Source organism: Labrus bergylta, chromosome 11, assembly GCF_963930695.1.
Source record: "Labrus bergylta chromosome 11, fLabBer1.1, whole genome shotgun sequence".
NCBI classification, from domain to species: domain Eukaryota; kingdom Metazoa; phylum Chordata; class Actinopteri; order Labriformes; family Labridae; genus Labrus; species Labrus bergylta.
This window is the reverse complement of record NC_089205.1, coordinates 29,717,631-29,732,630: the sequence shown is the minus strand read 5'-3', so window position 1 is coordinate 29,732,630 and position 15,000 is coordinate 29,717,631. Positions and strand designations below refer to the sequence as shown.

The 15,000-nt window shown below is 44.6% G+C and overlaps 2 protein-coding genes across 4 annotated transcripts in view; both read right to left on the bottom strand.

Annotated features, from left to right (window-relative positions):
* Positions 1 to 1,493, bottom strand: part of LOC109977621 (arf-GAP with coiled-coil, ANK repeat and PH domain-containing protein 2-like) — a 2,280-nt gene extending 787 nt beyond the window's left edge. Inside the window, exons 1-3 of the mRNA XM_020627332.3 lie at positions 1,216 to 1,493; positions 1,076 to 1,133; positions 1 to 79 (exon numbers count right to left, since the gene is read on the bottom strand). The exon at positions 1 to 79 is cut by the window's left edge and continues 41 nt beyond it. Of these exons, the coding sequence (XP_020482988.2) occupies positions 1 to 79; positions 1,076 to 1,133; positions 1,216 to 1,268 (190 nt within the window). The 5' untranslated portion in view covers positions 1,269 to 1,493. The remainder of the gene's footprint in view (positions 80 to 1,075; positions 1,134 to 1,215) is intronic.
* Positions 1,494 to 2,710: 1,217 nt separating this feature from the next.
* Positions 2,711 to 7,190, bottom strand: ilkap (integrin-linked kinase-associated serine/threonine phosphatase). Of its 3 annotated transcripts, none has more exons than XM_065960208.1 (10): positions 6,928 to 7,190; positions 5,849 to 6,073; positions 5,612 to 5,729; positions 5,420 to 5,526; positions 4,554 to 4,647; positions 3,773 to 3,860; positions 3,527 to 3,663; positions 3,190 to 3,309; positions 2,985 to 3,066; positions 2,711 to 2,879 (listed from the first exon to the last, which is right to left on the bottom strand). In XM_065960208.1, exons 1-10 carry the CDS (start codon positions 6,968 to 6,970, stop codon positions 2,739 to 2,741), a joined length of 1,155 nt encoding a protein of 384 aa, XP_065816280.1. In that variant the 5' UTR covers positions 6,971 to 7,190; the 3' UTR covers positions 2,711 to 2,738. The 3 variants fall into 3 exon arrangements, with proteins under 3 accessions (XP_065816280.1, XP_020482992.2, XP_065816281.1); XM_020627336.3 differs by having other exon boundaries at positions 5,849 to 6,022; positions 6,928 to 7,189; XM_065960209.1 differs by lacking the exon at positions 6,928 to 7,190 and having other exon boundaries at positions 5,826 to 5,992.
* Positions 7,191 to 15,000: the final 7,810 nt, after the last annotated feature.

The window sequence follows — 15,000 nt, the reverse complement described above, 5'->3', positions numbered from 1 at the left end:
CAAGGCCATTGAGAAACAGCTGATTGGCTGCGTTGTACGCTTGTCCCGCCTCCACCATCTTACTGCACAGCTTCATCACCTGATTGGACGGATTGACAGATTAATGAGTAGTAACGTTAGCAGAGCAGAATAAGAAGTAGATACAGTGACAGGTGTCGAGGTAAGAAAACAATAATAACTCAATTAAAGGAGCAGTATGTAACTCTGACCCCTAGTGTTTAAAATGAGTACTGCAGTTTAAATTCTAAACATTTTCTTCATCCTGCAGGAACACTGAGCCTCTGTTGCTCTTTACTTTCATCCTTTCTTTAAACACTTTGCTTCAGAGAAGAAACCTGATCTCAGGCTGATTTAAACCACATCAATAAAAAGTAAATCAACACAACACTGACGTCGCCATGTGGAGGACTCTGAAGCTTCAGTGTTTATCCAGCTCTGCATGGGTCTGTAAACCTTTCTGTGTTCTAACCTCTCTCCATTTTTCAAAAGCATCTCCAATATTGATCCTAGTTTGAGCACGTTTCTGCTCGTGGAGCTTATTAGAAACATGCAGAGGCTTTTTAGGTCGGGTACAATCACTTCTATCTGAACCACTTCTCTTGACCGCTTCCATCGCTGCAACACCTGTTGACCTGATAACTGCTCTCATATCTGACAAACTGAGGGGTGTCCAAAACGGCTGTGTGAGGGGGTCTTAAAAGTGCCTACCTTCTCTGGTCCAAACAAATCCAGAGCATTCAGGAGCAGAATCTAAAGTTAGAAGGAGGACATACTGGCTGCTGCATTGTTGTTAGAGAAGCCAGCACTTCAACATGTTTCCTTAATGATCAGAGAGTAAGATACCTTTATCATCTCACTCTCTACACATCTCACTGATTGGACCTTTAATGATCAGATAGTGAGATACCTTTATCATCTCACTCTCTACACATCTCACTGATTGGACCTTTAATGATCAGAGAGTAAGATACCTTTATCATCTCACTCTCTACACAGCTCTCTGATTGGTCCTTTAATAAAGAACAGGAACATCTGCAGTAATTAAAGCTTCTCTTGAAAGCAGAAGTTTTTGTACCTTCTCCAGTTGAGTCTCCAGCTCGGACACATCAGCCTCAAACAGCTGCAGCTTCATCCTGAACACATCAATAACACAGTCATCATCACAACTTCTGCACATGCGCGGTTTGAAGACGCATCATGTATTTTTTGACTCACCTGAACTCAGGAGAGTCTTTGACACACTCCTCAAAGTCTAGCAGTGAGTCCATGTTTTAAAACGTCTTCAAAACAGCCTAATCGATATTTTCCCAAACAGCTGATCGATCAGCTGTCGTGCACGCGCTCCTGCCCGTCACGCATGTTGACGCTCTTTTTATGAAAACGTCAATGAATCGATGTTGGGTGTGTTTGTTAATGTAACAGCTGTCTGAGCATCCTGCAGCCCGCGGCTGTTGTTGCTCATTGACTGACTGTTTCCGCCTAATGTCCGGGTGGTTTTGGCTCCCATCCAAATGGTGGGGGAACAGCGACACCTGGCGGTCCGGGGTGGTACTGCAGGGGACAGTTATTTATCTGCACAGCAAGGTGGCAAGGTAGCAAGGTGGCAAGGTAACATCAAAACGTAGAGCCATTTAAAAGGCTTTACATGGTTAACAGATTATTAGAATATTAAGAACATTCAGAGCACGAAAAGAAAAAAGAAATAATCAAAAATAACAAAACTGACAAATAGAGTCAAGATAATGGAGTCACTTTATTGTATTTTTGTAAACGCCCCCAGGCAAACTCACAACTTAGCTTGAGACATCATTTTGTAGGAGGAGCTTTAAAAATGATCTGTGTGCTGCTACGATTTATTGAATTTGTTGTTATTCATCATTTTGTAACACACACACACACACACACACACACACACACACACTTTGTTTTGAACACTTTAAACCTTTTGTGATCTAAGTTGAAGAAATTCAACATTGAAAACAACAAACAGGTGAATAAATCATTTCAACAGCAGAGATTAAAAAAAAGTTTTTATTGTAAAACAGAAAAGACAACCAGGAGACGCTCAGTGTCTCAGTGTGTGTGTGTGTGTGTGTGTGTGTGTGTGTCAGTGTGTGTGTCAGTGTGTGTGTGTGTGTCAGTGTGTGTGTGTGTGTGTGTGTCAGTGTGTGTGTGTGTGTGTGTGTGTGTGTGTGTGTGTGTGTGTGTGTGTGTGTGTGTGTGTGTCAGTGTGTGTGTGTGTGTGTGTGTGTGTGTGTGTCAGTGTGTGTGTGTGTGTCAGTGTGTGTGTGTGTGTGTGTGTGTGTGTGTGTGTGTGTGTGTGTGTGTGTGTGTAGTGTGTGTGTGTGTGTGTGTGTCAGTGTGTGTGTGTGTGTGTGTCAGTGTGTGTGTTTGTGTGTGTGTGTGTGTGTGTCAGTGTGTGTCAGTGTGTGTGTGTGTGTGTGTTGTGTGTGTGTGTGTGTCAGTGTGTGTGTGTGTGTGTGTGTGTGTGTGTGTCAGTGTGTGTGTGTGTGTGTGTGTGTGTGTGTGTGTGTGTGTGTGTGTGTCAGTGTGTGTGTGTGTGTGTGTGTGTGTGTGTGTGTGTGTGTGTGTGTGTCAGTGTGTGTGTGTGTGTGTGTGTGTGTGTGTGTGTGTGTGTGTGTGTCAGTGTGTGTGTGTCAGTGTGTGTGTGTGTCAGTGTGTGTGTGTGTGTGTGTGTATTTTCATGAAGAACTTTAAGTGTGTGTTGATGTATATCTTCAGAACGTGATAGAGAGCAGGATCACAGTGACGTTGTCGGCACAGCCCCGCCTCACAGCCTCACTCGCCAACTGTTGGCAGGCGGCGTCAAACCGCAGCTCCTCCTCCGTCAGCGCCTCCTTCTGCTCCACACTCCCCTCCTGCATGGGGGGGTAGGACACACACAGATGAAACTACAGTTCCCATGATGCCTAGGAAGTCTGTATTTTCTGCTTCATGTCATGACATTAAGAAAAGAGAGAAACCTGCAGGACGTTGAGGACGAACTTCACGGCTTCATCAGCAGAAAACACTTTGAACAAACCGTCACAGGCGAGGATGATGAACCTGCAGAGAGAAGATAAACATCAACAGGAAGCTTCTGCAACAAACAGCAGCAGCCATGTTTTCATTAACCGAGGTGAGATAAACACCCTCTAACCAATCAGAGCTTAGAGGGCGTGTTCTTGCCTGTCATTGGCTGTGAGCTGAACCCTCCTCAGGTCGGGGGTGGAAATGATTCCACAGCGTTTATACTGACCGTCACCGATAGAACGAGACACCTCGAGGACACCCAGCACCCTGCCGTCCCTGAAACACACACACACACACACACACACACACACACACACACACACACACACACACACACACACACACACACACACACACACACACACACACACACACACACACACACACACACACACACACACACACACACACACACACACACACACACACACACACACATGAATAATCAGGATGTTTTCACTAACTTCTTTGATATTTTCTCGTCTCCTGGTACCTGACGGTTCCTCCGGCTCTCTGGATCCTCATCCTCTCCTCGTAGATGGTCGGGTTGTGTTCTCTGCTCAGAGACAAAGTCAGCGACCTCTTCTCTCCGTCTGCTCCCGCCGCCGCCTCCGCCCGACACAGCACCGCCTGCACACACACACACACACACACACACACACACACAGAGACACCACGTCGTCTTTCACACGTCTGACTGATGTTTTCATGTAACGTGGTGACATAAACAGAATCCCACCCTGCTGTCTCCCAGGTTGGCCACGTACACCGTGTCGTCCACCACCAGCACGCAGGTCGCCGTCGAGCCGTCCTTCCACGCCGGCTTCCTGTTTAACAACACGGATACAGAACGGTCATTTTATTCAAACTGAAATTTTAAATGAATGAAAAAATCTCAAAGATCTGATGCTGTAGATCAGAGGGATTGAAAACAAATCATCAAGGTTCAGTTTCAGTTTCATGGCGTGCAGACAGTCTATGGTCTCAGGGAATAAACGTCACCACCCCCTCCTACTCACTCCAGGTGTGTTGGAGCTACTTAATTGTTGTTAGAATTAGTTTTGGTATTTAGTTGACTAATATTTAGGTGTTGTTGTTTATTTAATTATTCGACACGTTTTCTTTATTTCAAATAGATTTTGGGTAGTATTCTCTTTTGTTGTTTGTTTAGTAAATTTAGTTTTGCATTAGTATTTGGTAACACTGTGGGCACCAGAGGTTATTTAAGTAAGAGGCAGGTAGAGGACCAGCATGCACCTGGGTGGGCCTATGAGAGGCTGCTGGAGCCAGGTCTCCTGTGTACATCACATCCCCCATGATGCATCAGTGCTCATTTGATTATGTTTGATATTAGTTTATTTACATTTTTTTAGTTTTTGGACAAATAGTCAGTACAAGGTGAATTCTCCTGATTATATCCTGCTGTGTTCACTTAGACAAACACTAGTGAAACTCTGAGTAATGATATGTTGAAGTGTATGATCCCGCCTGCTGCTCGCTGTGAGGCTGCGTCGTCTTACTGGCTCGATGCTTTCTTCAGGAAATCTTCATCCGTCTGTCTGAAAGTGTCCAGAAGACATTTCTTCATCAGCTTGTCAAACGTCTCTTTCTCTCCTGGAAGACACGACGACACCGTTTAAACACTAAAGCGTCAGAGCAGCGTCAGAGCGTCAGAGCGTCAGAGCGTCAGAGCGTCAGAGCGTCAGAGCGTCAGAGCAGCGTCAGAGCGTCAGAGCGTCAGAGCGTCAGAGCAGCTTCAGAGCGTCAGAGCGTCAGAGCGTCAGAGCGTCAGAGCAGCGTCAGAGCGTCAGAGCGTCAGAGCAGCATCAGAGCAGCGTCAGAGCGTCAGAGCGTCAGAGCGTCAGAGCAGCGTCAGAGCGTCAGAGCAGCGTCAGAGCGTCAGAGCAGCGTCAGAGCGTCAGAGCGTCAGAGCGTCAGAGCAGCTTCAGAGCGTCAGAGCAGCGTCAGAGCAGCGTCAGAGCAGCGTCAGAGCGTCAGAGCAGCGTCAGAGCAGCGTCAGAGCAGCGTCAGAGCAGCGTCAGAGCAGCGTCAGAGCGTCAGAGCAGCTTCAGAGCGTCAGAGCAGCTTCAGAGCGTCAGAGCGTCAGAGCGTCAGAGCAGCTTCAGAGCGTCAGAGCGTCAGAGCGTCAGAGCAGCTTCAGAGCGTCAGAGCAGCTTCAGAGCGTCAGAGCAGCTTCAGAGCGTCAGAGCAGCTTCAGAGCGTCAGAGCGTCAGAGCAGCGTCAGAGCGTCAGAGCGTCAGAGCGTCAGAGCAGCGTCAGAGCGTCAGAGCAGCGTCAGAGCGTCAGAGCATCAGAGCAGCTTCAGAGCGTCAGAGCATCAGAGCGTCAGAGCAGCTTCACACCTGCTGAGACGACTCAAACTCACCGCTCGGGAACTTCTTGGCCAGGTTGGCGTGGAGGTTTTCAGCAGCGAATCGAGATGCTCGAGCTCCTCCGTGACCGTCGAACACCGCGAAGTAGGAAACCTGAGACCTGCGGGGAACAGGGGACACATCAAAGGGACACAGACACACACACACACACACACACACACACACACACACACACACACACTTACACATGTCCAGGCAGAGCACACAGACACACACTCATGTCCGGCAGCAGCACGTGAGCGTCCTGCATCTCGTCCCGCTCGCCCCGCCTCGCCGCCACGAAGCCCTTGAGCACGGGGAGACCTGGAACCACAACACACACGTCAGTCCTCACACTCGTCATCACGTCATAACTCCAACTACTCAGACGCTTAAAAAGAGGAAAAAGAGCAAACAAACATTGTGGTGGAAGAGCTGAAAACCTTCTTTGTAAACTTTCTTGATCTCCGCCTGCTCCTCGTCCTCCCGCTTCTCGTGACAATCTGCATCGTCATGCTTTCTTTTTAATCTTTTCTCTTCCTCCTTGTCTTCTTCTTCTTCTTCATCTTCTTCTTCTTCTTCTTTGGTGGCCGATAGTGAAGCTGCTGAAATTAGACCTGAAGAAGAACCAAAATAAAAGCCAAAGGACGTGAGCTGAAATGAAGACGCTGAAAAAAGAAATACAAGTAAATGGATAAAGGAACAGATGAAGGTGAATAATAACAGGTATGTACATTAAATTATATTAAATTAAGAGAATAGTGAAAGAACAACCCCCCCCACCCCCCCACCCCCTGCCCCATTCTATTTACGGTTTTATTTCAATTTTATTAGTATTATTTTTTTCTTATTATTAGCATTATTTTTTCTTTTCTAAATCTGAATGTAATTATCTTTTCTCTCTTTGTACCTTTTCTTTGGATTTTTATCTATTTTTATTTTATTTCATGTTGTATGTTCGTACTCTCTGATGTACGTCGCTTTGGATAAAAGTGTCTGCTCAGTGAATTGTAACATTTTAACACGTATTCTTGTATGTTTAAGAAATTCTATATAAAAATGTGCCAGGATGAACAAATGTGGAAATAAATAAATGTAGAAATAAATTGAAGACATTGAATTATTTATGTCCCATTTATTTACTAGTTTTTATTTATTTATTCACGCATTTAATTATTTATTCATTCATTCTTTTATTTATTTATTCACGCATTTAATTATTTAATTATTTATTTATTTATTTATTTACACTTCTGTCAGATCTCGTCCTCCATACAATCCCAGCTGATCATGACGGAGTTTGTCTGTAATTGGTAATAAAAAACAGGAAATGACCGGACACTGTGTGAGCCTCACGGGACGCAGTTTGTGTTGCCATGGTAACGAAGAGGTTTCGATAATCGTTGTATCGTTTCGATAATCGTTGTATTTTTACTAGTATCGTATATCGATGATAATAAATCTAATAAAAGATGTTTTGATGATTTCTTTAAAAACATTTTGACCGTGTTGTTTGACTCACCGCAGCTCTGTGTGGGCTCCGGCAGGTCGTCGAACAGATCCATCACCTGTGTGTGTGTGTGTGTGTGTGTGTGTGTGTGTGTGTGTGTGTGTGTGTGTGTGTGTGTGTGTGTGTGTGTGTGTCTGATCTATAAAGAGCTCCAGTCACGTTAACATTCAGCTGTTTAACACATTAATTTACTTTCTATCTAAAAACAAAGACTGTTCCAGCTCCAGTCCGGTCTCACAACAACTAGCATCAAGTTAGCATTAATGCTACTTCCTACTTCCTGTCCTAGACTTCAAAACAAAAGTCTCAAATAGAATAAAACCCTAAAAAATATATTTAAATAAGACAAGAAATAAATATATACATCCAGAATTTAGCTTAGCATTACTTCTTAGTAGCAAATAAATAACAATAAACAAATAAGGCTTATAACAGAATGTAAACAATCTTGTAAACATACTCTCCTGGATTGTTTTTAAAAAGAGAGCTGTGCAAATCAAGTGACTACTTTTGTTAAAGTGCAAAAGAGATTAAAAAAAAAAAAACATATAAAGAATTATATAAAAGAAATAAAAATGAAAGAAATGTTGAGAAAATAAAAATAATACACAAATAAATAATTACAGATTAAAAACTCAGGTTTCAAAGTGATAAAATCAAACGTAAATAATTAGAAATAATGCTAAAATGTATTTGATGAAATAGCATATAAAGGGAGATATTAAACAGATAAGGTTCATAAACAGGATGAAGTAATTATTCATTATATCACACTGAACTCTGATAATATTTTGGTATAATCAATGACTCATTCATTAAATTGTTGAGTCATATATTTACTTATTTTGGCAACTATTTCCATTTACTGGGATTTAAAAAAATAGATTCAGCATATTTTTAGATATCGATAATGTACAAATATATTTATCTCTATTTAAACTTTTTTGTTCATCATTATTAGTAATTTCATTTTTTTTAAATGATTTATTTAAACAATGATTTCTGGAGTCAGATTCCCTCCATGCATGTGGAGCAATTCAGATTATTTTCTCTTGGCTAAATCGAAATGATATTATTAAAGTAATAAGGAGGTTGATTTGATTGTAGAAGCGTGATCATCCATCAAAGAACTAAAAAACAAACATTCAAGCAAAGAAAACGTTAAACACAAATATCGCAAAAAAAATGAAATAATCATGAAGGTTTCTCTTTTTATCATCGCTTCAGAGACAACTTCCGGTTTCCCTTTATTCTGTGCTCCTATTGGCCAGTCAGATTCTGAGGCTGACAGCCAATAGGAGTCGAGATGTTGCTCCTCTCTGCTCTGATTGGTTGACAGCAGAATAAAGTCAAAGGCCGGTCTCTGAGGGGTCAGTGATTAGTCTGAAGTCCGGTACACACAGACGTCATGAACTAACGGTTTTTATTTTAAAGACATTTAAATAAAGTTTTTGAATTGTCCATCACGTGGTGTGAACCAACATGCGGCTCTTCCTCTGCTTTCTTTGGACCACCTGGATCTTCACTCTGCACACCGCTGCTCAGCATCCTCCTGAGCGGGGGGAGGGAGGCGTGCAGCCCCGGGACCGGGACCGGGACCGGGACCACAGGAGGAGGCAGAGCTCCGGGAGCCGGATGGACGTCAGGAAGCCGGCGGGGGTGAGGGGAGCCGGGGAGAAGCTCGGCGGAAAGAGGGCCCCTCTGAGCGGGTGAGCAGCAGACACTACATCGATACTGATTCAGTTACACTCTGAACTGCACACTTGTTGTTTTATTCTGAAAGTTTAAATGGAATACATCCTGAGCAAAGAAACACAAGAAGAAGAAGTTTATAATGAGTGTGTTTGAAGTGAGGACAGGTTCCCCCTCAGTCTGGTCTTAAAGGACTTCTTTTTATTCAACTCAACATGTTCTATAACTGCTCCATTATTTCACAAGGTCACCTGTGTCTGAACTAAACTACATTCATTCACCTGTCAGTCACCTGAGCAGCACGAAAGGTAACCAGGTGTTCAGTCCCAGAGGTGGTGAACCATATCCAGCTGTTATCTCTGTGTGTGTGTGTGTGTGTGTGTGTGTGTGTGTGTGTGTGTGTGTGTGTGTGTGTGTGTGTGTGTGTGTGTGTGTGTGTGTGTGTGTGTGTGTGTGTGTGTGTGTGTGTGTGTGTGTGTATGTGTGTGTGTGTGTGTAACAAACCATAAAACATCAGACCAATCAGCATCTTTCAGGTGTGTCAGGCTGCAGACACCTCAGGAATGTGTGAAATTCTGTGTGTGTGTGTGTGTGTGTGTGTGTGTGTGTGTGTGTGTGTGTGTGTGTGTGTGTGTGTGTGTGTGTGTGTGTGTGTGTGTGTGTGTGTGTGTGTGTGTGTGTGTGTGCGTGTGCGTGTGCGTGTGCGTGTGCGTGTGTGTGAGTGATCAGCCTCAAGTGCAAGTCTGACTGACAGTCAACTGATGGATGCAAAGTCAACACACACACACACACACACACACACACACACACACACACACACACACACCCCCCACAAACATACACACTAATCCTAAACCCAGTGAACTTACTAGGGTTTATAAAAGTGTGTGTGAGTGCGTGTGCGCGTGTGTGTGTGTGTGTGTGAGAGTGCATGCGTGTGTGTGTGTGTGTGTGTGTGTGTGTGTGTGTGTGTCTCTCTCTTCTCACTCACACACACACACACACACACACACACACAGAGTCTGGTTTTCTTTAGGTTTGAGGGTCTCACACATGTTGAAGTTTAACGGCCTTCAGAGGCCTCATGTTAAAGCCACACAGGTGAGCTGAATGTGTCGTCTGGTTACTATGGTAACGATTACAGCGGAACACACCCCTTTAATTCTGCTCTGCTCTGTCTTCAGCGTCAAACCTCGGTGTAGAAAATCAGAACTGATGAAAGCTGCTGTCAGCGCAGTAAACCCGGGTTCAGACTTCAGGGGTCAGATGTGAACTGTAGAAACTGTTTTCATCATTAAAGGTCCAATCAGTGAGCTGTGTAGAGAGTGAGATGATAAAGGTATCTTACTCTCTGATCATTAAGGAAACATGTTGAAGTGCTGGCTTCTCTGACAACAATGCAGCAGCCAGTATGTCCTCCTTCTAACTTTAGATTCTGCTCCTGAATGCTCTGGATTTGTTTGGACCAGAGAAGGTAGGCGCTTTTAAGGTGACCCCCCCACACGGCCCGTTTTGGACGCCCCTCAGTTTGTCAGATATGAGAGCAGTTATCAGGTCAACAGGTGTTGCAGCGATGGAAGCGGTCAAGAGAAGTGGTTCAGATAGAAGTGATTGTACCCGACCTAAAAAGCCTCTGCATGTTTCTAATAAGCTCCACGAGCAGAAACGTGCTCAAACTAGGATCAATATTGGAGATGCTTTTGAAAAATGGAGAGAGGTTAGAACACAGAAAGGTTTACAGACCCATGCAGAGCTGGATAAACACTGAAGCTTCAGAGTCCACCACATGGTGACATCAGTGTTGTGTTGATTTACTTTTTATTGATGCGGTTTAAATCAGCCTGAGATCAGGTTTCTTCTCTGAAGCAAAGTGTTTAAAGAAAGGATGAAAGTAAAGAGCAACAGAGGCTCAGTGTTCCTGCAGGATGAAGAAAAGATGACGTGTTGTGTGAGACAAACCGAACTCTGTTCAGGAGAACTCTTCAGTTCCTTCAAAGTGATTTTTTTTAAATTGAAGAGAACAAGAGAGCTTCTGTGAACTTTTAAAAAGCGTCCTCTCATCATATTTACCAGTTTAAAAACGCTGACACAATGTGATGCTGCAGTCCAAGACCGACCAGAGACCAGAGTGCTCCGAGACCAAGACAAGACCAAGACCAAAACCATAATACTGTATAGCTCTGAAAAATCATCATCTTGGTTATTTGTTCTTTTAGAAAGAGACGTTTTCCTTCTAATCTCAGAAATGAAAAGAAAAGGAAAAATAGTCGATCAGTGGTGGTCTTGATTTAAAATCCAGAGTCTGCCAAGTCTGAGACAAGACAGAGACCGAGACCTTCAACAAGAGGTCTCAAGACCAGGACCGCCCTGTACAACGACACTAGTTCCAGGTTGTAAGAACGGACGATCCTTAATCCTAATGTGAAAGACTTTCTGAAGAACAGCTGGGTGAGTTTATTCAGATTCTCTAAAGATGAGGAGGTCAGCGTCCTCAGGATTTGAGTCTGTCTCAAACAGGAAGTGTGTATTTCATCCTGTGTGTGTTCAACAGGATGACTGAAGACAGTGATGAAGGAAACCTTCTTCTAAAAACAGTAATGTTGCACACAAAAGATGGCCGTCGTGTTCGGGATCATTCAACAAAAAATGACTTTAATTCTCCACGTGAAACGTTTTGTTGACCTCAAAGACCTTAAAGAGGACATATCATCCTCCTCCTCCACCTTTTCAAACAGTCCCCTCCTCCACCTTTTCAAACAGTCCCCTCCTCCACCTTTTCAAACAGTCCCCCTCCTCCACCTTTTCAAACAGTCCCCTCCTCCACCTTTTCAAACAGTCCTCCTCCTCCTCCACCTTTTCAAACAGTCCCCTCCTCCACCTTTTCAAACAGTCCTCCTCCTCCTCCACCTTTTCAAACAGTCCCCTCCTCCACCTTTTCAAACAGTCCTCCTCCTCCACCTTTTCAAACAGTCCCCTCCTCCACCTTTTCAAACAGTCCCCTCCTCCACCTTTTCAAACAGTCCCCCTCCTCCACCTTTTCAAACAGTCCCCTCCTCCACCTTTTCAAACAGTCCTCCTCCTCCTCCACCTTTTCAAACAGTCCCCTCCTCCACCTTTTCAAACAGTCCTCCTCCTCCACCTTTTCAAACAGTCCTCCTCCTCCACCTTTTCAAACAGTCCTCCTCCACCTTTTCAAACAGTCCCCCTCCTCCACCTTTTCAAACAGTCCTCCTCCACCTTTTCAAACAGTCCCCTCCTCCACCTTTTCAAACAGTCCCCCTTTTCAAACAGTCCTCCTCCACCTTTTCAAACAGTCCCCCTTTTCAAACAGTCCTCCTCCACCTTTTCAAACAGTCCTCCTCCACCTTTTCAAACAGTCCACCTTTTCAAACAGTCCTCCTCCACCTTTTCAAACAGTCCACCTTTTCAAACAGTCCCCTCCTCCACCTTTTCAAACAGTCCCCTCCTCCACCTTTTCAAACAGTCCTCCTCCTCCACCTTTTCAAACAGTCCCCCTCCTCCACCTTTTCAAACAGTCCTCCTCCTCCACCTTTTCAAACAGTCCTCCTCCTCCACCTTTTCAAACAGTCCTCCTCCACCTTTTCAAACAGTCCTCCTCCTCCACCTTTTCAAACAGTCCTCCTCCTCCTCCACCTTTTCAAACAGTCCTCCTCCACCTTTTCAAACAGTCCTCCTCCACCTTTTCAAACAGTCCACCTTTTCAAACAGTCCCCTCCTCCACCTTTTCAAACAGTCCTCCTCCACCTTTTCAAACAGTCCCCTCCTCCACCTTTTCAAACAGTCCCCCTCCTCCACCTTTTCAAACAATCCTCCTCCACCTTTTCAAACAGTCCTCCTCCTCCACCTTTTCAAACAGTCCTCTCCTCCACCTTTTCAAACAGTCCCCTCCTCCACCTTTTCAAACAGTCCCCTCCTCCACCTTTTCAAACAGTCCCCTCCTCCACCTTTTCAAACAGTCCTCCTCCTCCACCTTTTCAAACAGTCCCCTCCTCCACCTTTTCAAACAGTCCCCCTCCTCCACCTTTTCAAACAGTCCTCTGTGGTCTAAATGAAACATCTGTGCTGTGCTTTGGTCAAAAGCATTATTTTCCCAGAATCCCACTGTGACATCACAAGGAGAGCACATTAGAAACAGAGCTTCTCTGTGTTGTAAGACTTATGCAGACCACAAACAAAGGACTGGATGGGTTTATGTCACATGTTGTGGGTCAGTAGACTCTCAGGTTACACAGATAAATGTGAGGATTATTCAGAATACGTCGTAAAACTCTGACCAATGAGGACGTCATGAATCCAAACCATGAGCATGAAAGTGTTGATAGTGTCTCTATATGACATAAGAGAGTGATTACAGACTGAGACTCTGAGTGACCACACTGTCTGTGTGTATACAGGTTCAACACTGTGTGTGTGTGTGTGTGTGTGTGTGTGTGTGTGTGTGTGTGTGTGTGTGTGTGTGTGTGTGTGTGTGTGTGTGTGTGTGTGTGTGTGTGTGTGTGTGTGTGTGCGCGCGCGTGCGTGTGTGTCAGTGCGTGTGCGTGTGTGTCAGTGTGTGTGTGTGTGTGTGTGTCAGTGTGTGTGTGTGTGTGCGTGTGTCAGTGTCAGTGTGCGTGTGTGTCAGTGTGTGTGTGTGTGTGTGTGTGTGTGTCAGTGTGTGTGCGTGTGTCAGTGTCAGTGTGCGTGTGTGTCAGTGTGTGTGTGTGTGTGTGTGTGTGTGTGTGTGTGTGTGTGTGTGTGTGGGGCCTCCTCTGCAGCTACAATAAGAGCAGCTCACTGTGAGTAATGTTTAAATCCTCTGCAGAGAGACTCTGTCCACTTTTAAAGAACAGACGCTCCTCTCGTCACGTTTCAATTCATCAAGTATCAATCTGATACGGAGACGGCTCAGTGACTTCTTTCACTCACAGCGCCGCCGTTCACATTCACTCTCCATGAAGGCCCAAACGTGTCGCCGTGTTGATTCAGCACGCGCTGAGAGACCGTTTGGATGAAATCAGTGTCAATACTTTAACTGCTTTAAAGTCTGAATATAAATCAAGTTTATCCTCTGAAAATAACTCTGTGAGTCATGACTGTCTACAATGGGTGTAACACCCGAGTCCCACTGTCTGTGATGTTTTCAGAGTTTTCAGAGTCCTATCTTCACTTTGTTTACATCGCCTGGACGGCCGGCTGACTCCTCCCCTCGTGTATAAAAGTTGTTTAATTGAGGGACTAGAGAAAAGAAGAATAACATACTGTACTCACTGCTTAACTGTGTTTCTAGATCACACTCATTTCAGGTAAATTTACATGCAGTGTGAAGATACCAGCAGAATAAAGATCGCTAGCATTAGCATGCTAACACAACAATGCAGCGCAAGTTGTTTTGGTTTCATGCTGGTGCTCAAGGGCGACATCTGCTGGATCAAAAAATCACATATAAAGCCTTTAAACGCCGTCTATAAATGACTGTGATTGGCCGATCCTGATTTCCATATCGGATGGAGATGTGTCTGAAAGGGACGACAGCAGACTCTTTCAACGTTTCCATTTCAACAACACACTTCCTGTTACACTCGTCTGTGAAGTCTCTGGGAGGCGGGGGGGAGGAGTGGGGGGGGGGGGGGTGACACAGTATTGATCTAATTGACTTCGTTTCCCAGAGGGCCGATGGGCTGACAGTTTGCTGCTAAACACAGATTTTGATAAAACTCAAACTCCAACATTCACAAGGATCCAAACGTCTGCTGGAGAAATGAAAACAGACTCAGGATTTATTATGTTTTTTAAAGTAAGGAGACCTGATGACAACAAAACAAACGATCTTTAAATCAACGCCAGATGTCCAAGACGTTTGTTTTAACACGGAGCTGTGAGCTCAACATCGGGTTCCCGGAGGTTTTGATCCCTAAATGTCAAGTCAAGTCAACTTTATTTATTTAGCACATTTCTAACAGCCGAGGCGGACCAAAGTGCTGTACAGTAAATCAGGCAAAACACATGACATCCAAAACATCATAAAGACACGTAAAAGCAAAAATTAAAAGTGAATTAAAAGACAAAACAATAGTAAAAGTTCTCGTAGACACCGCTGGTAATCTGTTCCAAAGTGTCGGAGCTGCAACAGAAAAGGCTCGATGGCCCCTCGTTTGGAGCCTTGTTTTGGGCCCGTCCAGGAGGCAGCTGGTTGGAGGACCTTAGTGCTCTGGATGGAGCATGAACATGTCGTAGTTCTTAGGTAGTGAGGTGTTGAGCCAGTTCATGATTTAAACGCCAGAAGTAAAATTTTAAACTCAATCCTGTAGCGAACAGGAAGCCCGTGGAGAGAACGGGGTTATGTGGTCCCTCTTTTTTGTGCCTGTTAGGAGGCGAGCAGCCACATTTTGGACA

Coding starts and splice junctions, on each gene's coding strand:
- ilkap (XM_065960208.1), bottom strand. CDS start 6,970: ATGGATCTGTTCGACGACCTGCCGGAGCCCACACAGAGCTGCG. Junction 5,527..5,611: donor TGTGCTCTGCCTGGACATGT/GTAAGTGTGTGT, acceptor TGTTCCCCGCAG/GTCTCAGGTTTCCTACTTCG. Junction 3,067..3,189: donor CAGCTCACAGCCAATGACAG/GCAAGAACACGC, acceptor TTCTCTCTGCAG/GTTCATCATCCTCGCCTGTG.